Below are 23,196 nucleotides of genomic sequence, written 5' to 3'. Positions count from 1 at the left end.
TTACATAGAGGGAAGTAGGACAAAGGTCACCAGCCCACTTCAGTATTCTTCAACCAGCCCTTGTAATTTGCATAAACAGACATAAAGATGCCAAGTGGCTGCAGGAGAAAAGGAGTTCAGAAGATAGACTTAAAATGCTTAGGGTGGGGGCAGCTAGGTTGCGCAGTGGATAGAGGACCGACCCTGAAGTCAGGAGGACCTGAGTTCAAATCCAGCCTTACACCAGAAACACTGGACACTTACTAGCTGTGTGACCCTGGGCAAGTCACTTAACCTCAATTGCCTGATTTAAAAAAAAATGCCTAGAGTGGCTAAGTGCTGTATAACAATTTTCTGCTTATTGAAAATAGTTTTTTTTTCAGAACTAAAAAACTGGGAAAATGGAATTCTGTTCTCCAGACAAGGCGTATATGCCAAAATATTCACAACAGTACTTTGTAGTAGTGAGGAACTATGGAAACAAAGTAGCTGCCCACTTACTGTGGAATGGCTAAATAAATTGTAGTACATGAATGTAATGGAATGTTACTATATTATAAGAAACAATGAATACAAAGAATTCAGAGAAACATGGAAAGGTTTACATGAATTATTGCAGAGTAAAGTATCCAGAACCAAGAAATGTATATACAATGACTAGAATGTGTATACAAAGAACAAAAACATCCAAACTGAATGCTGTGTAATTATAATGACCAATCTTGGGCCTAGAGAAGGCATAAAAAGTATACCTCCCTTCCATCTTTGTAGAGACAGGAGACTATGGTTGTGGAATGTTATACATATTGTCTGTCTCAACTTAAGCATAACTAGTTTTATTGAATTTCTCTCTGAAAAACAGAGTTTGCAAGGGATCACTCGATGGGGAAAGGAGGAGAAGGGATATATTTGGAAATTATGGTGATATGAAAACAAAATATTTAAATAAAAACTTTATGAATGAAAGATAGCTTGGGATTTCAGTGGATTTTAACCTCAGGATGAGTCAACTGTGTAACAGGACAGCCAAAAAATGGAATGTGATCTTAGACTACATAGCACCTGAGATTCTCACATGTGGGCCTCCAGAAAGCTTCCATAGGTTTTAGGATCTTTGTGGATCAACATGTATTCAACATTACAGTTCACAATCACAAACACAAACAAATGTGTTTCCTTTTCCTAGTCAATTGGAGGACACATTAGTTCAAAGAAAAAAACATTTAATTAAACAGGAGAGGAAAATAAATGACAAGAAAGATCCTCCCATTCACATAAGTATAATTTCTCCCACAATACTAACAATCAGGGAACATATTCAGGAAAAATGTGTGGCTAGGGATCATACCTAAAGGTGCTCATTTTTAGGCATTGCAGAGCCACTGTTGTCCTCTGGTAATGCTATTGGACTTCTCTGGTCATCACCACTGAGTTATTCCTGCTGATTCCTAATAGTCTCCAGCTGCAATGGAGTTTCTTCGCTGAGATACTTTGGCTTTCTGCTGCTCTTCGGCTGTGTTGTAACTTCTTCTTCAGGCAAGAATTGTACTAGTTCCTTAACTTGGAAACCCAAGGGATAGCTCAAGTGTTGTGAAACAGATGTTAGCCAGCTGTACCTAGTCAGCTACGGCATTTAGCCACCCTAGGCATTTTAAGTCTATCTTCTGAACTCCTTTTCTCCTGCAACCACTTGGCATCTTTCAATCTGTTTGTGCAAATTACAAGGGCTGGTTGAAGAATACTGAAGTGGGCTGGTGACCTTTGTCCTACTTCCTTCTAGGTAGTGGGTTCATGACACCAATAGAACCTATTTACTACTACTCATCCCTATTAGGGCTGATGGTACCCTAATAAGATTTACACACATTAATGTATGCAATCAAATTTTATTGACTATTCAATAACATGAAATCAACCTCTCTAGGAACAAGCCACAAACCTTATTCCTGCAGGCCCCAGTAAGCATCCTCATGACAAAGTTCCTTCCCTGCCCAGCCAAAGGCTCTGTGTCCTTCTCTGAGGTAGAAATCTGGAAAGTCTTTACCAATTAGTACTGCTCTCAAATAGACACAGGATGCTCACATTCCAAGTGTGGGTAATGCAGGAGTTTGTCCTAGTCTAAACCCAGGAACAGATTGATATTTGAAATCTTCCATCAGATTTTATGGTTCTGGCTAAGGGCATTTATGAGTTACAAATGAGTTCTTATTGGTAATTGATTATCTAGCTTATGATGAAAGGAAACAATCAAATATAATGTCTTTAGCAAACATTTAACAATTGCTTACCAGATTGGGGGATATTCATATCAGGAGTAACTATTTACCAAATCTGGAAACTACATTCCTCCTTGTTGAACTATACTACTCAAGTCCTTAACTTATCACAGAAAAACAGCTTACATAGCAACCACTTAGCCATGACACGTAGGCTTAAGACAAAATAGTGTTGCTCATCCCAAGTTAACATGCTTATTCCCACTACACTCAAACACCCAAATCACTGTTTTCCCTATACTGCATTAACACAGGCATAGTATTAGGTATAGAAATTGGTGTGTCTTCTTTGTGTAGGTGTGTGGATGAAATAGGTATGCCTGTTCTATTAAGCTTGCCAAGCCAAACTACTATTCTCTACTCTGGTCAGACATGATGTGGAATATTGTATTCTTCTCTGACCACTATATTTTTATTTTATTTTTAATTTTTGTTTTCCATAACAATCACATATCATAACTTGTTTGGCCATTCCCCAATTAATGGACATCTGACCAGTTTCCAATTCTTTGCCAACACAAAAAGAGCTGTCATAAATATTTTTGTACATATGGGTCTTTTTCCTTTTATCTCTTTGGGACATATACCTCATAGCAATATTGCTGGGTCAAAGGATATGCACAGTTTTATAGCCCCTTTGACTACTATGTTTTTGAAAGGACATCAAAAGCTAGAGTAGTTCCAAAGGGGAGCAACAAAGATGATGAGAGGGCTGAAAATGACAACCTATGAAGCTAGATGGAAGGTGCTGGGGTTGTTAAGCCTGAAGAAGAGAAGACTTAGGAGAATTTCAAGTATTTGAAAGGCTATAGCATGGAAGAGAGGGTAGGCTTGCTTTGCTTTATCCTAGAGATCAAAACTATAGACAGTAGATGGGTATTGAAAAAAGGCAAATTGCTTCTCAATATAGTGAAAACTACTAATAATTATAGATCTCCAAAAGTGGAATGGGCTGTAATAGGATGTGGTGAGTTCATTAGAAGTCTTTTTTCTTTAATTTTTTATGTTTTCTTTATTTTATCTTTAATTTATGGAATAAAACAAGCAGTTCCAGTACATCATATAATTAAAAAAGTGATTGCACATGAAACTGCAGATCTATTATGTACAACTTGCTAATCCTTTTAAATATATAATAAAATCATCATGTAAATTTCTTTTTTTTTTCCTTTGCCCCTCCCCCACCCTAGAGATGGCTACCATTAGACACAAATACACACACACTATAATATATATATATATATATATATAAAAATGTATATATACCATTTTATACATACTTCTATTTATCAGTTCTTTCTCTGGATACAGAAAATGTTTCCTTCAAATGCCCTTTGTAGTTAATTTGGGTATATAGGTGGAGTCTCTATGTCCACTTATTAGAGATATTATAGAGGGGATTCCCATTAAATGAATGAAAAAATATTTATTATGAATTTACTTTATGCAAAGCACTGGGGGTACAAATAGAAAGACTAGACAGCCCCTCATTTGAAGGAACTCACACTCTAATACTGAATTTTAGGTCAGTTGGAAAGAGTAAATGGTTATTAGGGTACCACAGTAAAGCAGATGGTATGAATCTTCTAATGTCATTTTCACTGATAAAACTATATCTATTTCTGATGTCAAACCATTTAGAAAACAAGTGCCAGAATCTTTGTGGGGCAATCCTTTGGAGGGACTTGCCAGGTTACATTTCCACAAGGGTTGTTTCTCTGGATAATGGCTACAGGCACCAGGCTGGAAATAGGACTTGGTAGTCAGAGTGGTGTTGCTTTTCTCAGGGCTCCTGGGGCTTAGGTCTTGGGCTATCTCTGCTGTGTTCTGAGGAGGTGGTGGTTAAGATTGTTGCAGTGGTTTGATCTTCCTGATAAATACCACCTCTTGTCTCTCCCTCAGGGTCCCTTGCTATTTCAGCTAAGTGGGAGTGCCTGTCCCTGTTGAGGAATGAGTTGGACTAGGTGACTTCCGATCCGAGTTATTGAAATTAAATCTCAAAAAGAAATCCATAACAAGATATATGGGTAAAAAAAAAATTAACCAGCCTTTGTGATAAAAGCTGGTTGACAACCATACCTCTCATGTCCTTTTTTAATTCAGAGGGGGTGTTTAGGGAACAAAACCAAACCAAATTTCCTCAGTCCCAGATAGGTGGTTCTTAATTTGTTAGTTTTTAAAGTAGTTTATCAAGTCAGAGTTCTCAAGGCCTAGATTAATCCGTTGTTTTTCTTTCTCTCTAGAGAGACTACTCTGGAAGACAAAAATGTGCTCCATTCCAGGAGACCCTTACATTGGAATCTGCCTATCTGTGCATAGATGGATCACACCTTTGCCTATTTTTCTTAATGACTCAGATAATCAGGAAGCCTGAATTCATGGACAATTTGTGGTACTCTGTCTATATTACTCCTTCATCACTTAAATAACTAGTTATTTCCTTGTGCTACTGAGGGGAAAAAAGAGAAAGAAAAAAAGAGAAATGGTGAAGATGGTGTTCTAATGACCTCAAAAATAAAAAATACTTCAAAATGTAGCTCATCTCTTCCAAAGTCACAAAAAATGATCTTGCTGTTTACAAGGCATACATCTGTCTCTCTGTGTATGTGGAAATGGGAGTGTCTACCCCTCAGTGTGGTTATGGGAGTTAGAGCCACAAGGGTGGAGGTAAACCCAGAAAACAGAATTATCAAGTGCTTATAGCTCCTGTGGTCTTTTGACAGTACACAATAGACCTTAGCACTTAGTTAAAAAGGGGAAGCTACTAGAAGGACATCTAGGGGAGGTTCCTTTCCATCCCATGTTCTGATTTCTACCTCACCCTCCAAGTGTGCAGAGGTCTCTCCAGCAGCTAGGCCTGCATTCAAGAATTTTTGTTTTCCACTTCTTCTCCTTCCTTCCCCCAAATGAGGGTCAGTGGTAGATTGAGAAGGCTCAACTAAAAAATTCCTAGTTAGGGTTCTGGATGTGTCTTTGTGAAAAGAGTATATTAATTCTATTTAACAAACATTTATTAAGATCCTACTATAAGCATGACACTGTGCTAGGATTAAAAACAAAACAATTTCTGCCCAAGGACCTTACATTTTATGGGGGTAGGGGGACAAGTGTAAGTGTCTTTTTTTTTTTTTTGTGTGTGTGTGTGTGTGTGTGTATAGAGAATGGGAATGAGGGTACCTTTCCTTTTATGTGTGATGGACAAAGATGGGAGAAATAGAGAAGTAAGACATAATCAGGGCCCAAAAAAGTATGAGGCCTTGGAAAAAGGCCTGAGTTCCAATTGTTTTACTGTCCTCTAACCTCAGGGAAACGAGTCAGAGCTGCCTCAGGACTCCATTCCTGGTATTTGCCTCCAGGTTGGATCCCAGGAGAAAAGGTTGAGCTCTTCCTTCCCTGGGACATTCATCATAGGACCATAGACTTCTTTTGAACTGAAATCCAACAGCACCTTCATTTTACAGATGAAACTGAGGCTCAGCAGAGAAAGGTTAAGTGGCTTGCCTAGGGTCACAAAGTTTGTAAGCATCTGAGGCAGGATTTGAACCCAGGTCTTCTTGTCTTCAAGTCCACTACCGTATTGGCACTTGGGCTCCAGGAAAGGCAGAAGTGCTGGAAGAGTCCTTGAGCTGCTCCCTAAGTATAAGAAACCAAACCAAACAAACAAACAAACAAAACAAAACACGGAGACAGAGGCACTGTAAAAGATACAGAATCAGGGAGAAATAGGGAGGGACAGAGAGACAGAAAAAAAGTGTTTGTGTGTGTGTGTGTGTGTGTGTGTGTGTGTGTGTGTGTGTGTGTTACAGAATGGAGTCAGCCAGAAAGACAGTGGAGAACAGAAAGAAATGAGGACGACACCTAAGGAGCAGAGAGAGAGAGAGGAACAGATAGGGTGGGAGAGAGAGAGAGAGAGAGGAACAGATAGGGTGGGAGAGGCAGGAAAGGACAGAGAGGACTAGAGACAGAGAAAGTGACTAGGAACCGCAAGAGATGCTATATATTTTAGTATATATATGACCTATAAACTGACTGTAAAAAGAACCAGGAGAACAATTTATGCAATAACAACATCTCTGTAAAGACAAACAATTTTGAAAGCTGTGAGAGCTATGATCGATTCAATCACCCATTCAGTATTCCAGATGATGCATTACAGAAACATACTATCTCCTGAGATAGAGTTGACAGATTTAGTGTGCAGAATGAAATATTTTTGTATACAGCCAATGAGGGAATTTATTTTGCTTGACTATAGGTGTTTGTTATAAGGAATTTGTTTTTCTTTTTTCTTTTTAAATGGAAGTGCTGAGTGATATGAAGAGAAAAAAAATTCTGTTCATTAAAAGATTCTTTTTCATTAGAGAGGTCAGGGGTGCTACAAATGTGAACGTCGCGTGCACTTTCAGATGGGGTCACTATAGTGTTAGTTTTGCTTAATTGTTTTAATTTTGTTACAAAAGATCCCTCTTTGGAAAAACAAAACATCAGTAAAACATAGAGCACTAGCGCCCGTACTGGAGAGACCGAGAGAGCGGAGACAGCTACACCCCCAGGGCCAGTGAGGAAGGCCAGAGGCAACGTGGAAGGGGCGGGTCGCTTTGCGGAAGGAGGCGGGTGGGGACGGAAGGCGCTGGAGTCTGGGGCTGGGGCTGCGGGGACTGCAGGGGCCGAGGCTGGGGCTCTGCCAGGTCTCCTCTGCAGCCGACGCGTCGGGAGGTGGGGCTCATGGCCACTTTGGGTAGGCGCCTCCCTCGCCCGGCCTTGGCGTTGCTGCTGCTGCTGCTGGCGGCCTGTGGCTTCCTGGTGCTACCGTCGCTGCTCGGCGCGGCTGATGGAGGCCAGCGGCTGGACTTGCGGGAGCTCTTGGCGCTGTCAGTGGCTGCGGCCGAGGCCGGGGGCCGCAGGGTTCGGGCTGTCCATGAAGCCGGGCCGGATCTGCAGCAGAGAACTAAGGGCCAAACCCAGGAGGGCGCAGAGGAACTGCTCACCGCGGGGGATCTGCAGTCCCACCGCTGCATGGCCAGCCTGTGGGCCAGCACCTTCCCCGGCATTCGGGTGAGGGCCACGTTTGGGTGGGTGGCGGTGGGGGCGACGCTGAAGCAGTGCTCAATCCGGGGATCTTGAGAGCATCCCAGCATGTTGGGCAGGTTCCCGAATCCTCTCCCTAAATCCCTGGCGTTGGCTAGGGATCGTGACCTACCGAGGAAACTGAAACCATAGGAGAGCAAAGACTCATTCAGAGTCCTTGGGGAGAGTAAGGACGGAATGGAATTCAGGCCCCTGAAGCCTAGACTAGCGATGTGTGTGTGTAGAAATGTTAGCTGAGATTCCAGGATCACTCAAGGTGAATAGTTTCCTCTTTCCCGGGGAACAGTTCATCAGCTGTCTTCAGGCTGAACCGCAGAGTTATACCGTTCTTTTATACCTTTCTCCACTGCCCAAGCCCTCTCTTCCCAACACTGTGTGTATGTATGTGTTTTTTTTGGGGGGGGGATGTGTGCTTCTAGCTCTCAGGGTGACAGCTGACTCACTCCTCAGGTAATTTCTGAGGAGCATGATGAAGCTGCCTTGGACCTTTCAGAACCTTGGGATGGAAAGATCCCCCTGGAAATCCAGGAAATGGTCCCAAGTGGCCAGACAGTGTCTATGGAAAGTGTGACGGTCTGGATTGATCCTTTGGATGCTACACAGGAATACACAGGTTTGTGGAATAATGATCAGAGATGCTGGGAAGGAGAACCCAGAAACCAGGGGATGGATTTGGGAGCCCACTTCTTTTTCAGCTTTTTGGAATTGAAGTTCAGTAGAGAGTACTGTGATGATAAAGGGAACTCTTCCCCTCTCTTCTTACTCAAGACCAGAATTAGTATTGATGTGGGATTCTTACAGAGATTGTGCCATATCTACCCTATGGCTGATATTTCCTCAGCCTTGCTGCTCATCTTTGCCCTTGTATCCCTAGAGGGTCTCTTGTCCTATGTGACTACAATGGTGTGTGTGGCAGTGGATGGGAAGCCAGTCATTGGAGTAATCCACAAGCCCTTTACAGGGTTCACAGGTAAGGAATATGGGACTGAGGGTGGTGGTGGTGGTGGTGGTGGTAGAATTGGAAAAGGGACCTTGTTCCTAGTCTGGGGGAAATCTCATGCCTCTCATTGAGGGAGGAGTCCAGATATTGGCCTAAAGTGACTCCCCCTATGTCCGTCTTCCCTTTATGGCTCTTCTGACTTCCCCTAGTATCATGCCAGCTACCTACCCACTTACAACTCCTTCTTTGTAGCTTGGGCACTGGTTGGACATGGGGCCAATGTGAGTGCCCGGGAGTCATATGATGAGAGGAGTCCCCGACTCATTGTTTCTCGATCCCATGCTGGGACTGTGCGCACCTTTAGTCAGAAAGCTTTTGGGACCAATGTGAACATCATCCCTGCTGGGGGAGCAGGTAAATGGGAAAATAGTAGAATGTACATTAAGGACAATGGGCAGAAGGAAGCTGGGAGCAGGGACAGAGATAACATCCCTTGGAGATGGACAGGCTTGGATCCAGGAAGCAAGGGAAATGGGGCTGGTTCTGCTCTGTTCTTCTCCTGGGACAAGTCCAAAAGACTAGGCCACTTTCTTGGGGACATATCCCCATTGTTCCTTATGGGGAGGATTTTGGCTTGCTCCGATTTGTGGAAATGATGGGCATATGGGGGTGGGGTGGGGTGGGAAGACAGTAGCTTTCTGGCCAGCTAAAGGAATGCTTCCTGCTTTCCAAAGGGTATAAGGTACTATCCCTGTTGAACCTCAACAAGGCTGAACAGCCAGATCAAGCAGATGCCTACCTCCACATCACCTTCATCAAGAAGTGGGACATCTGTGCAGGGAATGCAGTGCTCTCAGCCCTAGGAGGCCACATGACCACCTTAGATGGGAAGGACATTGATTACCTGGATTCCCCAGGGAACAAAGAAGGGCTGATTGCCAGTGTGGGTCTGGACCACCAGGAGCTGGTGAAGAAAGTCAATGGGTTGGAGGAGCAGGTGAGAAAAGAGTAACCATGGGGAGTTCCCATGATGCTGCCTCCAACCAATTCCTCTGCCCCTCAGGACCCTCAGCCAGGGGCGGGGGGCAAAGGGGCAGAATTAGAGATTAAGTTCAGCTTCTCTTCAGGAGAAGGAAAACTTTTATAGGGTTATTTTATAATAAAAGTTCTTTTGAGCCATAGACCTTTGAGCTATTTTATTGTGCTCTAGACAGCGGAGGGAGATATGACTTCTGGGCTTGACTTTCCTGGGCAGGGAATATTCCCTGGGTCTAATAACCTCTGCAGTTCTCCCTGTAGGAGAGAAAGTGTCTGTAAGGGTCATGGAGGAGGAGCACTAGGGGGATCATGCTCAGTGAGGCCTGAGGAGGAGTGTTAACCCTAGTCTCAGTGAGTTGCTTCAGGTTTCAGGTTTCCTGGATGAAACTGGACACTCCTGGTCCAACCTAGCATTTTTAATCTCTAATATCTCCGCAGTGCTACATTTCTACATTTCTTTCTCATTCATTGTCTAATTTGATTCCCACAGTAGTCAGGCAATATTTTTTACCATTTGATAGGAATCAGGCCCACAGCTGTAAAGTAATTTAATATACTAGGATTTTAGAGTTGGAAAGGACCTTATAGAGTAGCTAGTTCAATCACCTGTTTCACAGATGAGGGAAATTAGACCTTTGAGAGGTGAAATGATTTACCCAAGGTGACACAGAAAAGTAGTGACATTCTAGACTAGGATCTTGTTTCTTAATTCCTTGTTAAAGGCTCTGTCATACCCCATGGCATGCCTAGAGTGGTGCCTGAAGATAATTGAAGTCAGTAGAGGCTGGCCACAGGAATACCAGGGGGCTAAATCTAAGAACTCTGATTCTCTCTGATAATTCAAAGTCTAGAAGACTGGGCCTTGGGGAAGTTGCCATTCTGCTTGGGCCATGGCAGGATTCCTAGGCTTAGAGTAGCCCAGGAGTCAGTTGGCTATCAGATTCAAATTTCTGGAACTTTTCCTACTCATACCAGCTCATATCTCTAGCTGGTTATCCCTTCCTTTTCCAACCTTGCTATGGCATTTCCAAGCCCTTAGAGCCTTCAGTGGGAGGAAATGTCAGAGGATGAAAACTGCCCAGTAAGAATTAGGAAGGCAACTGAAATGGACAATTGAAACTGGGATGGGGGGGAGAGGGAGAGGGAGCACGCGGACGTGGGGAGGTGGTGGATGTAGGTTCTCTCTCCCTAACCATGTTTTACTTGTATCAACATGGCCTTATCTGAAGAGGCTGACGTTTCCTGCCCACATGAGGAGATACTGTGATGCCCTTTGAGAAAGGAGGAACCTTGGGGATGCAGCAATGGGAACTCAGGGCTAATGGAGGCCGCTTGGGGCGATCGCTTTGGCCGAGTCAGAAAAACACTCATGTGGCTGCTGTTACCTTTAAAAATAAGTTGTTTTTTTTTTAATTTTGCCCTTTTTAAACTCCTTTTTATTAACGGATAAATATTAGAAAATTGTCTCTCAGGCTCTGTGGTCAGGGGCACGCCAGGCTGGCCCTGCTCTCTGGGGTGTGAGCCCCCTCTGGGGGTGCTGGCTTGGTTTTCAAGGTGAGGCTGTCCCTCCACGGCTCATACACAAGTGTGTAGCTCTCAACCCTCTTGACTGTGAACTTGTAGGTGCGGCTGGGCAGCAGGTTTCGGATGTCAAATGTACAGGTGGCCACAGGGATGACACCGCATTGCACCCGCTCCTGCTGACTCCGGGGCTCCAAGAGCTTGAAGCGGAGCTCAAATTGCTCAGGCACGGCTGGCTGGATTGTCACAAACCAGCGCAGGCTTGCCCAATCATGGTGTGCCACTGATTCTTTGCGGTCAAACATCACTGGCATCTTGGTGCTCAGCATCAGCCGTATGTGGGGGATCTTGGTGGCACCAATGTCTGACACCAGACGATGCTTGATGTGCAGACGGCCTGGCACCATCATGGCTAGGAAGTTGTCCATTACTGCTGACAAGTCTGCTAGCCGCTGCTCCACTGTGTCCCAACAAGACAGGAAGGGGAGCGTGTCATGTGATTCCAAGAGGGCCACTAGTTTGGCCCGCCCTCTGTCCAGCTGTTCCAGTAGGTCACTGAGCAGAAGCAGCTGGATTTTGGTCTGGGCTGTACCCACTTTCTTCATGCGCTGGAATTTCCAGGGGTCAATAAGCTGGAACATGGTGCTAGGCAGCATCAGGGGGTTCTGGTCACCTAGGGCCAGGTGCTTTGGGAGGATCTCAATGTAGTAGGAGCACTTCTTTAGCAGCTCCATTCGGGCATGGTGGCGTTTCAGGAGGTGGGGGCTCAGATCCGAGGTCAAGAACTCCCGGAGAATGTTCCTCCGATCTGTGTATGTCCTCCAGGCCTCAGTCTCTGGCTGCTGCTCCTCCTCTAGAGACTGGAGGCTCTGTGGGCTGCCCAGTTTCATCCTGTTTAGGCCCAAGTCCATTGCCCCAAAGCTCATCTTTTCAGGGCTCTGCAAGGAGGGAACTGAGGACCATAGCTGAGAAGGAGACAGGTTAGTGACTCTACTCCACCACGATTAGACTCCCCCTGAAGGTAGGATCATAGATTTAGAGCTGAAAGTGGCCTTTGAGGTCCTTTATTCTGACCCCTTCATTTATACAGAGAAGGAAAGTGAGACCCAGAGAGTTTAAGTGACTCGCCTGAGGTCAGTGAACAGAGCTGGGATTTGAATTCAGGTTCTCTGACTCCAAACCAAATTCTTCGTACTTCACCAGGCTGGGTAAGTGGGCATTTTCCCAATAACTGTGGGACATCCTTCCCAAAACTGGCTGCTCTCTTCCCCTGATAGACCACTGGACACAGACCATTGCTGTTTCTCCAGAGAAAGGGCAAAAGGGTAGGTTGGTCCTATGATAGGACTTTACCCCTAGGGGTTATGGGGTGTGGGGCCAGGGATAACCTGCCCAACTTTTCTAGGGCCTTTTCTAGGAAGAGGGAATGAGTGAGTGACCCTGGCCTAAGCCTTTAGACACTTTGGTGGTTTGGTAGTCCAAACTGACTAACCCTTCTTCCAATCTTTCCTGGAAAGACAATCCTGTGGGAAAGTGCTAGCAGTGATTTAAGTCCATCTATACTCAGACCTCTGTCTCTTCTGTGCTCAGGATAGGGAGGGAAAAGTGCTGATTTTCTGAATAAAAATTGGGAAATAGAGAGGGATAAACTGGGGTCAACAGTGGGTTAAGACTGTTTTTGGTGTTCTCTTAATAATCATTCCTTACATTTGCTTTATATTTTGAGAGGCAGCTTGCTGAAATGGAAAGAGCCCTGGACTTGGAGTTAGGTTCAAATTCTGCTCCCACAACTTGCTACCTGTTTGTTTGATCCTCCATTTCTTCTTCTATAAAATGGGGATAATTATACTTGTACCACCTATGTCATTGGGCTTGTTGTGAGGATAAAATGAGATAGCTTAGGAATGGGCTGTGGAATAGAAAAAAAGTTCTGGAAATATGAGCTGTTTGATAGAATCCTTAGGTGCTCAGAAACAAACCTTAGATATTGTTAGATGTCGTCTCCTTGCTACAAATTAGAAAATGACAGCTAGAGAGATTGTGTTTTGTCTAAAGTCACAGTAAATTAGTGGTGGAATGAGGAATCTAACATATGCCTGCTCACTCCCAAATTTGGTGCTATTTCAAATGCACTACTGAAAAGGTTCCAGCATCCCCATTGTTGGCCATCAGCTGCTCATAGGATCATCCCAGGGAATGAGTCTACTCATGGCCAGGTCTAGTATCTGGGTGTAGTGTGAGGGAGTAGTCTAGAGGGCTGGGTACACATAGATTACTTAATAAACACTGTGTTAAAAAGTACGAGACATGAATTTGCAGCCCCAAAGTCTAGAATGGTGAATTCTCAAGGGGATATTCATGGATGGGTCCTTCTTTAACCTTTTTTTCTCCCCAATTTTTTTTCTGACTGTGCTTGTCTTGCAAAAGCTGAATTTAGCAGAATTGATACCCCCTGAGCATATTGGACAGAGCATCCCTGATTTTCAGAATGGGTTACAAAGTTGTATTCTGGGACCTTCAGGAAGGGATTTGGATTCTGGGGAGAGCACTGTTAATCTGATCGTCTAGGAAATAGGACACACTGGCCTTGCCCTGAGGGCTGTCTCCTAACCTGATATCTGGAAGGAAATGGGGCAGGGAGGGCATCTTTGGGTTTTCGTGAGAAGCCAGAACTCTGAGTCTCCAGTGTTGAAGGGGTTTGCATTATTTCTCTGTCCTTGGGAATCCTAACCAGGGTTCAGATTCTGCATCCAGTAGATAACATTTGGCCTTTGGCTTAGCCCCTTGCTGAAACCCTGTCTCAGTCTTTGCTCCCCAGTGCCATAAATGCTACCAGCCTAATTCTTGACTATATGGGGGTCTGTTTGTCTTGGCTGAGAAGTCACCTGAGCCTTAGGACTGCTCAAGGAGCTGGGAGCATCCTCTGTTGACCCATGATCTCTTGAAGAACCCTTCACAACTGCTACCTCAATTATCCAAACTCATTCGATCCCAGTTCCACCCTCCAGAATCCCCCAAACCCAAAGTGTTTCCCATGCTGCTCCTGTTCCTCCCCGAACCCCCAGGATCGAGAGTTTTAGCAGCCAAGCTCCACTTCCCACACCCGGTCGTCCACGCACCCCTAGGGACTTGCCGCAGCCTCGGAAGCAGAGCGGAGTCACAGGGCTGGAGTGTGGCCGGACGCCCCAGACTCCCAGGACTCGGCCAGAGAAAAGAGGCTGTTGCTATGGTGATCCTGTGGCATTGTGACGCCCCGAATTTCAGGGAGACCTTCTCACTTTCCCGACCCACCTCCGGGATAGAGAGGGGAGACCTGGATCCTGATATCGCTCCTTCCGTTGGGGTCAGAACGCCGGACGAGACTCTTGAGTCTTTGGTGACCAACGCCATCTTGGGACAGAAGAACGAGAAGTATAGAGAGGTAGCAGCTGACATGATTGAGAATGGAAAAGAGTGAGGTTCTCCCTGTGTTTTTGACGGTCTTCTTTCCCCTGCCATAGATACCCTTCGGTGACTTCGACCCAATTAATGACAGGTTTAAGGGGCTGAAACTGGGTCTGAGGGATCCTGGATGTGGTCTGGAGGATTAGCATTGGGGTATGGACTGAGGCTCTGTAGGTGTTGGGCTGCTAGGGAGATTCGTTCTTAATTAGGTCCGCAGGGCAACAAGATCGCACGCCCCCCCCCCCCATTAGATTGGTGGCTGAAGCAGAACAGAAGGTGTCGCTTTGCCCTGTAGTAAGAAGTACAAGATTTAAAGTTGAAGGGACTCAGATGTCATTTAGTCCAACCTTATTTTACAGGTGAGAAAACAGAGGTTCTGACTCTCATAAATCAGGCAAGTAAAGAAACAGAGCTGGGAATTCAAATATAATCTCTGATTTCGACTCTAGTGTTCCCCCCCACACACACACACACTACATACGTTGTTGCCCTTTGTATCTTCATTAAAACAATCTGCTTCAGAAGACAGATCCTCCTCAGGCCTCCTCTCCGTGGTTATCTAGGTCTGAAATTGATGCAAGGGTAGGCTGGGATGAGAAGATTGAAAGCCTTTTGAGAGCAGGAAAGCTGAGTCCCAGGTCTCTGTCTATGGTGGGAGTCCTTGGTAGTCAGTTGCCAAGGTTATAGAATCAGATCCAAATGTGATTAACGATTCCCAAGGCAACCCTGATCCTGGTACCGGTGTGTGGTACATAGTAAATGACGACCCCTTTCCCTGCTCAGTATTCTTCTCTACCTGGATGTAAGCTTAGGAATTTGGGGGTATTTCCTAAATGAAGAACTGAATTAATTTTACTGTTTGGGGAGAAAAAGAGCTAAAAAGGCAAGATAGGGATGTACAAACAATGCATTTCTGTGCAAACACAGTTGGGGACACTCTTGTATTTCATCGTACTTGCAATTTAGTCTCATGACTGGCAAGTTTGGTGCAACTCAAGGAATTTGAAGGAGTCAGGTTCTGGAGAGGATCAGACACTTCTTCTGGACACACCTTAGGGTCCAGATTGCTCAGGAATAGGGAGTGAAAGAATTTCTCCTGGAAAAGGGGGTGGTTTGTGGGACGGAATACAAAGAAGGGAGAAAGACTTGACTGAGGGATAAATCAGAACAGAACTCTTCGAATCGGTGGATGGTGATGCCACTAAGGACCACCAGGTGGTGGTAGAGTGTGTGAGGCTCTCCTTACCCCATTCATTTTGATCTCTAACTGGTGGCTGGATGGCCAAAGGTGCCCCTGATAACTAGCCTGCCCGTTTTTTCTGTACTGAACAGAGGAGGTGTGGCAGAAATTGGGTTTGTGACCCAGTTTCACTCGGGAGGGAGAGGACTCTGTTCCTGTGATTTATGGCTTATAGTGACCTTAGAGTCTGATCTAACTCCCTCATTTTACAGAAGAGAAAAAAGTGTCAAAAGATACTTGCCCAAGGTCAAACAGCAGAACCAAGATTCAAATCCAGGTCCTTTGATCTTAATTTGAATTCCATTGCTCTTTCTGTTCTACTTCACTATCTCCAATTCATGTTGTTGAGTTGTCTTTCAGTCTTGTCTGACTCTTTGTGACCTCATTTGGGGTTTTCTTGACAAAGACACTGGAGTGGTTTGCCATTTCCTTCTCCAGCTCATTTTACAGATGAGGAAAACTGAGGCAAACAGGGTTAAATGACTTGCTGAGGGACACAGAGCTAGTAAGATTTGAACTCGGAAACACAAGTCTTCCTGATTCCAGGCCCAGCACTTTTATCCACTGTGCCACCTAGCTGCCCCTCCAGTTCATACTCAACTACAAATGGCAATCTGCACTATTATACCCTCTAGAACAAATTGATAGCCTACTCTGTTTGAACATCTCTAGTGATCAGAGCTGACATCTTAGTTAACATGTTTACTCATTAGTACAATTGACTGTTTTTCAGGCTAGCTGAGTAACAGAGCAGGGTCTTGAGGGAATAGGCTCTAAATATGATAGGTACATTTTGAAGTTGGGCTCCAAACTGAGGGCCCTGGACAGCTAAGGTTGCTATTACAATGATGGGAGGACACTTAGGGGGAATGGGGAATTCGCCAAAGATAGGGAAAATTTCATCCCCTCCACATTTTAATTTATATCTAGCCATGGTGGAAATAACAGCTCTGGGAAGTAGCCATGGTAACTGGGAGAGTAACTTGTTGGTTGTGCCAGAACATCCCGTACTCTGTTATTGTTTTCACACTACGACAGAAGAGCGAAAGCTAGTCATGGAAAACTTCAGAGGAGTGAGATTTTGCAGGCTTTTCATCCATTGTTCCACACTCAGATTACAAAAATCTAGTGGGCTCATATTATTGTCCTCAGTTCTGTTCTATTCAACATCTTCATGGATTGGAGTAGAGGTGGGAACTAAACCCTTGATTTCATTGATATGGGTAACTTTCAGGTATGGAAATTTCCACTACTAATGCAGGTTGGCACTTCTTTATAGTTTATAGCCTTAGTTTACCTAGAGAGCACTGAGAATTTAAGTGATTTTCCTAGGGTCACATAGCTAATATCCAAACGTTTTAAATAAGTTACTACAAAGTATACACAAAGTAAAAAGAAGTGTTGCCTATCTATATCTGTCTATCTGTCTGTCTGTCTGTCTTTACACACACACACACACACGCACATATTTATCTTATAGATTTATTTAAGGTAACTAATTTAATTGAGTATTTCTATGCTACCATAAACAAAATGTAAGCGATGAGCATTTCTAAAGGTAGCAGGGTATGGGAAATTCTGGGACTGTGGAAAGAGCATAGACTCTGGAGTCAATGAACCTATCTCTGATGCTGGCTTCCCTTGTGACCTTGGCAAATCACTGAACTTCCTAGGGCCCTAACTTCCTTATCTGCAAATGAGGAGGTTGGACTAGATGTCTTTTAGGGCCTCTTCCCACTTTAAATCTGATTCTATAAACTCAGTTAAACTCCAGCCTAGTTTAGTTCTTTTTTAAAAAAATCAACATGAATTTTATTTTATTTTCAAACAAAGACCAACCTTCTCTCTTTCCTAGTTAGCCTGCCCCCACCCTACCACTGATAAAGCAAGATAAACAAAAACCCTGTTACAAACATGTCTAGTCAAGCAAAGTACAATTTCTCATTGGTTGTATCTTAAAAAAAAGTCTCAATCTACACTCTGAATTCATCACGTCTCTTGTCAGGAGGTGGGCAGCATGTTTCATCATGAACCCTCTGAAATTATGATTGGGTATTGTGTTGATCAGAGTTCTCAAGATTTCATAGATATATGTGTGTATGTATATACATGTGCACATATACAATAAATGTTTCGTTTTAATCTACCAAAATCTACTTTTTCACCCTCCTGCTCCAACCCCCTCCCTGCCCCTACTCCCATTAAAAAGACAAGAAAAACAAAAAACCATTACAAACATGTATAGTCAATCATACCAAATTTCCCCATTGTCCATGTTCTAAAACACACATGTATATATGTGTGTATGTATATACATTCATGTGTACATACACATACATATATGTCTCATTCTGCATTCCTCCGGAATCCTGCTCATTACATCACCATCTTAATGTCATTGGTCCTAGGAGAATGAAGAACGAACAACAAAATCGCATTGAGAAGAGTTCAGGGCAATAGTATTCTATCACATCTGTAGGTCAAAACTTGTTTAACCACTCCCTGATTTATGGGCACCTCCTCAGGTTTTCATTCTTTGCTACCTCAAAAAGAGCTATGAATAGTTTTGTACATCCTTAAAATTTGTTTTGCTTAGGACTAATCTCTACCTTTATCTATCCTTTGTCTAATTCCCCCTCTTTGCTTCCCCTCTTTCCCTCCAATTTCTCTGTTGTCTGAAATGCATTTCTGTACCCAGGCGTATGAGGTAATTTTCCTTAGCCTTCTTTTCCCTTCTCCTCCTTCAGTATATTCCTCTTCCCAGCACTTTTTATTCTTTTCTTAAGACGATGAAGACATAACAAATCACTCCCAGACCTTGTCTAATTGGAATCCCTCTATGAACCCTGATGATGATAGGGATCAGAGGGGACATCTATATCATCTCCCCATATTGAAATGTAAGCATTTATCCTTGTTAATCCTTTATCATTGTTCATTGATGTTTACCTTTTAATTTCTCTTCATTCTTGGGTTTAACTTTCAAAATTTCTTGGCAGTTCTGTTCTTTCCATCAGGAATGCTTCAAAGTTCTCTATTCCATTAAAGATCCATTTTCCCTTGTAGTATTATACTCAGTTTTCAGGTAAGTTATTCTTGACAATTTATTATAAGTCCATTTCCTTTGCCTTCTGGAATGTCATGTTTTCCATGTTCTCCACTCCTTTTGGCTTCTAAATTGTGTATGATCCTGACTGTGGCTCCTTGGTACTTGAATTCTTTCTTATTGGCTACTCGGAATATTTTTTCTTTGACCTGAGAGCTCTGGATTTTGTTCCTGGAAGTTTTCTTTTTTGGGTTTCTTTCAGATGTCCAGTAGATTCTTTCTATTTCCATTTTGCCTTTTGGTTCTAAGAGATATGGACGGTTTTCTTTAAAGATTTCTTGAAATGTGATGTCTATGTTCTTTTTTTGGTTGTGATGTTCTGATAGTCCAGTGATTCTTAAAGTTTTTCTTCTTGATCTGTTTTCCTGGAAGAGATGAAGCAAGAGTTTAAAAAAGAGTTTGAGGATTTTTTTTAAAACTCTTGCTTCATCTCTTCCAGGAATTCTAGTCGAGTTTGTGTCCTAGCTCTGAGACATTGTTTGTAGATGGTTGGGAGTCATTCTCTTCTTTTGAGTTTGGGTCTTAACTGTCCTTATCACCATAACAGTTAATTATGGTGGAATTATTATTGTTTGCCCATTCTTCCGGTCTAATTCCTAACTTTGGATTTGATGTTAGACTGAACTCTGTGGCACTTCTGGAGGGAAGAGCTGGATTGGTCCTGTTGCTGTGTTTTATTTTTTGGGGGGGAGGCGGGGGTGTATTACATGTTGTTTTGTTCCAGAGTCTCAGGAAACATTCAGCTGTTCTTAAAATGGTCTGATCCAGAGAAAAGGCCGATTGCTGCTTCCCTGGTCTGACCTCTGCAAGTTCCTAATCTGGGTCTGGATCCAAGCAAGAGTAGACTGCTGCTGGACTATGCCCCCTGTCAGCCAGCTGAGAAGCTTTGTTGGCTCAGAGGAGCAGAATTATAGATTCTTCTTTTTGTCTGGTATTTCCACTCTTATTATTAAATGGGCTAGATGCTCATAGTGAGACCTTGATTTGCACCTCAGGTCTGAGCCACACTACTCCTGCTGCTAGCTCCTGAACTTGCTCCTTTGCCCACAGCCTCCATCACTGGAAACACCACTGTAATGCTCAGGTCCCCTTCTCTCTCCACCCTTCATCTGTGACCTGAGAGTAGAGAGTAGGGTGACAAAGCTGTCAGTTCACAGATGTCCCATCTCAGTTGCCCAGTGTAGGTCTGGGAGTATCCCAGTTTGGGTCTGGGACTTCTTTTCCCCGTGCACAGGTTCTCCCCATGTGCTGCATGCTCCTCACCTAACCTGTTCCCATTTTCCACAGATCTTCCTGTCTCTCTCCCTATGCTGAACAGAGCTGGGCTGGACAGATAGCTGGCTCACTGTGACTTTTTCTGGATTTCTCCATCAGGGTTCAATCTGGCACATTTTCTAGATCTCTTTGGAGAAGTTTGTGGAGGGGAGCTTGGTGCTGTACTGCTTCCTTTCATTCTACCATGTTGGTTCAGCCCTTAGTTTAGTTCTTGTTTAATTATGTTAGCTTTTAAAAAATGAAGCACTCTGTAGAAATAGCTGGTGCATCGGCTGTCTAATCTCACTGGACAAGGAGAGATTAAGCAATTCTTGGAAATGGCTCAAACCACGGGTGATAGGAAAGATACCAATCTTTCAGAATTCACAATGTAAGTGAAAATTCTGACAAAAAAAAATTTGTTGAGATATTAGTGGCATTTAGGCCTCAGTTCTAGAATTCTCTAGAGTAGTGTCTTTCCATGGAATTCCAGCACTTGCTATCTTCAAACAGAAAATAGTTTCATGAAAGGGAAAAATACTTAGATCATCATGCTAGGGTATCCAAAACTATCCCCTTATCTTTTTCTCTCAGAGACAGAAGGAGTTTTTCTCTTGGAAAGAAAGGAGTTCCATTTACTTTCATTTAAAAAAATACATCTTTTGTTTTTATATCACATACATATTTAGTGGTGAGGCAATTGGGGTTAAGTGACTTGCCCAGAGTCACTTAGTGAGTATTATGTGTCTGAGACCATATTTGAACTCGGGTCCTCCTGACTCCAGGACCGGTGCTCTTATCCACTGCGCCACCTAGCTGCCTCCATCACCTGTGTTTCTTCTGATATCCTTTCCTTTCTCCCCTCGCAGAGAGATACTTTATTTTGAAAAATAAAAAAGGAAAAGAGGAAGAATTGAAAAAAAATCAGCAAAACCAATCAATACATCAACAAAGTCAGAAAATATATGCAAATTTCCACACTCACGGTCTTCGCACTTCTGCAAAGGATTGGGGGAGAGGGAAGGTGTTTTCTATTTCTTCTTTGGAGTTATACTGGCTCATTGTAATTCTCCAGTATCCACTTTCCCTTTTTTTTTGTGGTGATGGTCCTTTTGATTTATATAGTTCCTATCCATATGTATATTGTTTTCTTTGCTCTGCTTACCTCACTCTGCAAAAGTTTGTGCAAGTCTTTCTGTGCTTCTCTGTATTCATAGCTTCTTACAGGATAGTAAGAGTTCATTAAATCCATGTCAAGTCAGGTCAACAAATATTTATTAGGCACCTGCTATGTGCCAGGCATTGTACCAAATGCTGAGGGTAGAAAGGATAGGTGAAAAAAAACCCCAAAACAAAACACTAGACCTTGCTGTCAAGGACCTCATAGTTTAATGTGAGAGTCAACATACAAACCACTACGTACAAAAAAGGATATGTACAGGATAAACTGAAGGAAATCTGAGAAGGCACTGAAGGTGAGGAGGACTAGGAAAGTCTCCTTGCAGAAGGTGGAATTTTAGCTGAGACTTAAAGGAAGTCAGGGAAGCCAAGAGATGAAGATGAGGAGGGAAAGAATCCCAAACATGGAAGACAGTGAAAATGCACATAGTGAGGAGAATAGTGTTCAATGCAAGTAAAAGCAAGGAAGCCAGTGTCACTGTGCTGTGGAGTGTGTGTGGCTAGGGAAAAGTGGAGTATGGTGTAAGAAGAATGGAAAATCAGGGAGGAATTAGGTTATGAAGGGCTTTAAGAGCCAAGCAGAGGATTTAATATTGATCCTGGATTCGATCTATCCTCTGGAGTTTATCAAGTAGAAGGGTAACATGAAGGAGGAAGAACTGGAGTGAGGAGAGACTTGAGGCAGGGAGACCAATCAGAAGGCAATTGCAATAGTCCAGGCATGAGGAAATGAGGCTCTGTACCAAAGTGTTGCCAGTGTAAGAGGAAAGAAGTGGGTATAAATGAAAGATATTGAGAAGATAGAATCCGCAGGTGATGAATAAGTTGGGATGGAGAAACTGAAGAGTTGGAGATGTCAAGGTTTCCAGTCTAGGTGAGTGGGAGGATGATGGTGCCTTCAGCAGTAATAGAAAATTTAGGAAGAGGGGAAGGTTTTGGGGGAGGGAATATTAATGTTTTGGACATGTTCAGTTTAAGATGTTTATGAGACATACAATTTAAGATATATAAGAGACAGTGGGAGATATGAGCCTGAAGATTAGAAGAATGGTTAGGGCTGAGTAAAAAGACCTGAGAATTATCTGCATAGAGATGATAATTTAATCCATGAGATCTGATGAGATATATCCCCAAGCAAAATAGTATAAAGGAAGAAAAGAGGGCCAAGAAAACAAATCCTTAGGGGACACCCATGGTTAGTGAGCTGGGATGAAGATCTAGCAAGGAGGACTGAGAAGGAGTGGTCAGACATGTAAGAGAAACAGAAGAGAGTAATGTGAAGAAAACTTAGAAGAGAGCATCAAGGTGAAGATATTGATTGATAGTGCCGAAGGTTGTATAGAGGTCAAGAAGGAGGAAGAATGAGGAAAGATTTTTAAATTTGGCAATTAAGAAATCATTGGCAATTTTAGAGACTCCAATTTCAGGTGAATGATGAGGTCGGCAGTCAGAATGCAGGGGTAGAAAGAGAATGAGAGGAAAACAAGATTGTAGATGATTGTAGATGGAGTTTAAGCCACAAGGAGTTTAGCCACAAAAGGGAGGAGACACATAGGACAGTAACTATTGGTTAAATCAAGTGGATAAATTGGATAAATTAAGTGACAGTTTCTTGAGGATGCAGGAGATGTGGATGTGTTTGTAGGCATCAGGGAAGCAGACAGTAGACGGAGAGATTGAAGATTAGCTTCTCCCAAGAAGAGAAGGGCCACTTCTTTATGTGAGTAAATGAAGAGACAGTCAGGGTAAGCATCTGAGTAATGTTACATGAGTTCTGGTGAATTACCTTTATTTTTTCAGTTAAACATGAAGCAGTATTCTCATTTGGGGGAGAAGGGGACAGCCATATGTAGTTTGAAGAGGGGAGCCATGGGAGGCTTAAGGAGAGATGAAAAGTTTTGGGAAAGCTGCTGTGTTTACATGCGTGAGGGATCCTTTAGGAAGATGTAAATGGATTGCCTTGCCACAGTGAGGGCCCAGCTGAGATTATATAACAGAAATTTGTAGTGGAACCAGTCAGCATGCTTTCATAATTTTTATGAGCCATAATTTGTTTAGCCATTCCCTAATCAATGGATACTCTCCAGTTTTTTGCTACTTTAAAAAATATAGCTATAAATATTTTGATGTA

The 23,196-nt window shown here is 43.2% G+C and overlaps 2 protein-coding genes across 2 annotated transcripts; one reads left to right on the top strand and one right to left on the bottom strand.

Moving 5' to 3' along the window:
- The first annotated feature begins 6,889 nt into the window (after nucleotides 1-6,889).
- Nucleotides 6,890-10,734, top strand: LOC110205207 (inositol monophosphatase 3-like). The gene is made up of 6 exons (XM_020981593.2): nucleotides 6,890-7,310; nucleotides 7,794-7,956; nucleotides 8,218-8,313; nucleotides 8,536-8,697; nucleotides 9,018-9,280; nucleotides 10,551-10,734. The coding sequence occupies exons 1-6, from the start codon at nucleotides 6,981-6,983 to the stop codon at nucleotides 10,596-10,598; spliced, it is 1,062 nt and encodes a 353-aa protein (XP_020837252.1). The 5' UTR covers nucleotides 6,890-6,980; the 3' UTR covers nucleotides 10,599-10,734.
- Nucleotides 10,703-18,988, bottom strand: LOC110205209 (fibronectin type III domain-containing protein 11). Its single transcript, XM_078149896.1, is given in 5 exon segments — nucleotides 10,703-11,794; nucleotides 13,962-14,043; nucleotides 14,045-14,851; nucleotides 17,782-17,930; nucleotides 18,476-18,988. Coding segments are annotated over 3 exon segments (1,116 nt in total). The 5' UTR covers nucleotides 14,087-14,851; nucleotides 17,782-17,930; nucleotides 18,476-18,988; the 3' UTR covers nucleotides 10,703-10,802.
- Between the last annotated feature and the right edge of the window lie 4,208 nt (nucleotides 18,989-23,196).

Source organism: Phascolarctos cinereus, unplaced genomic scaffold (assembly GCF_003287225.1).
Source record: "Phascolarctos cinereus isolate Bilbo 61053 unplaced genomic scaffold, phaCin_HiC Scaffold_2;HRSCAF=192, whole genome shotgun sequence".
Lineage (NCBI taxonomy): Eukaryota > Metazoa > Chordata > Mammalia > Diprotodontia > Phascolarctidae > Phascolarctos > Phascolarctos cinereus.
Note: the sequence above shows the minus strand (reverse complement) of the source record. Positions and strands in the feature narration are given on the sequence as shown.

Excerpts from the sequence above, each read along its gene's own strand:
- LOC110205207 (XM_020981593.2), top strand. The coding sequence starts at position 6,981 with ATGGCCACTTTGGGTAGGCGCCTCCCTCGCCCGGCCTTGGCGTTGCTG. Across the intron at positions 8,314-8,535 it reads GCCCTTTACAGGGTTCACAG|CTTGGGCACTGGTTGGACAT; the intron begins GTAAGGAATATG and ends CCTTCTTTGTAG. Across the intron at positions 9,281-10,550 it reads TCAATGGGTTGGAGGAGCAG|AGGCTGACGTTTCCTGCCCA; the intron begins GTGAGAAAAGAG and ends CCTTATCTGAAG.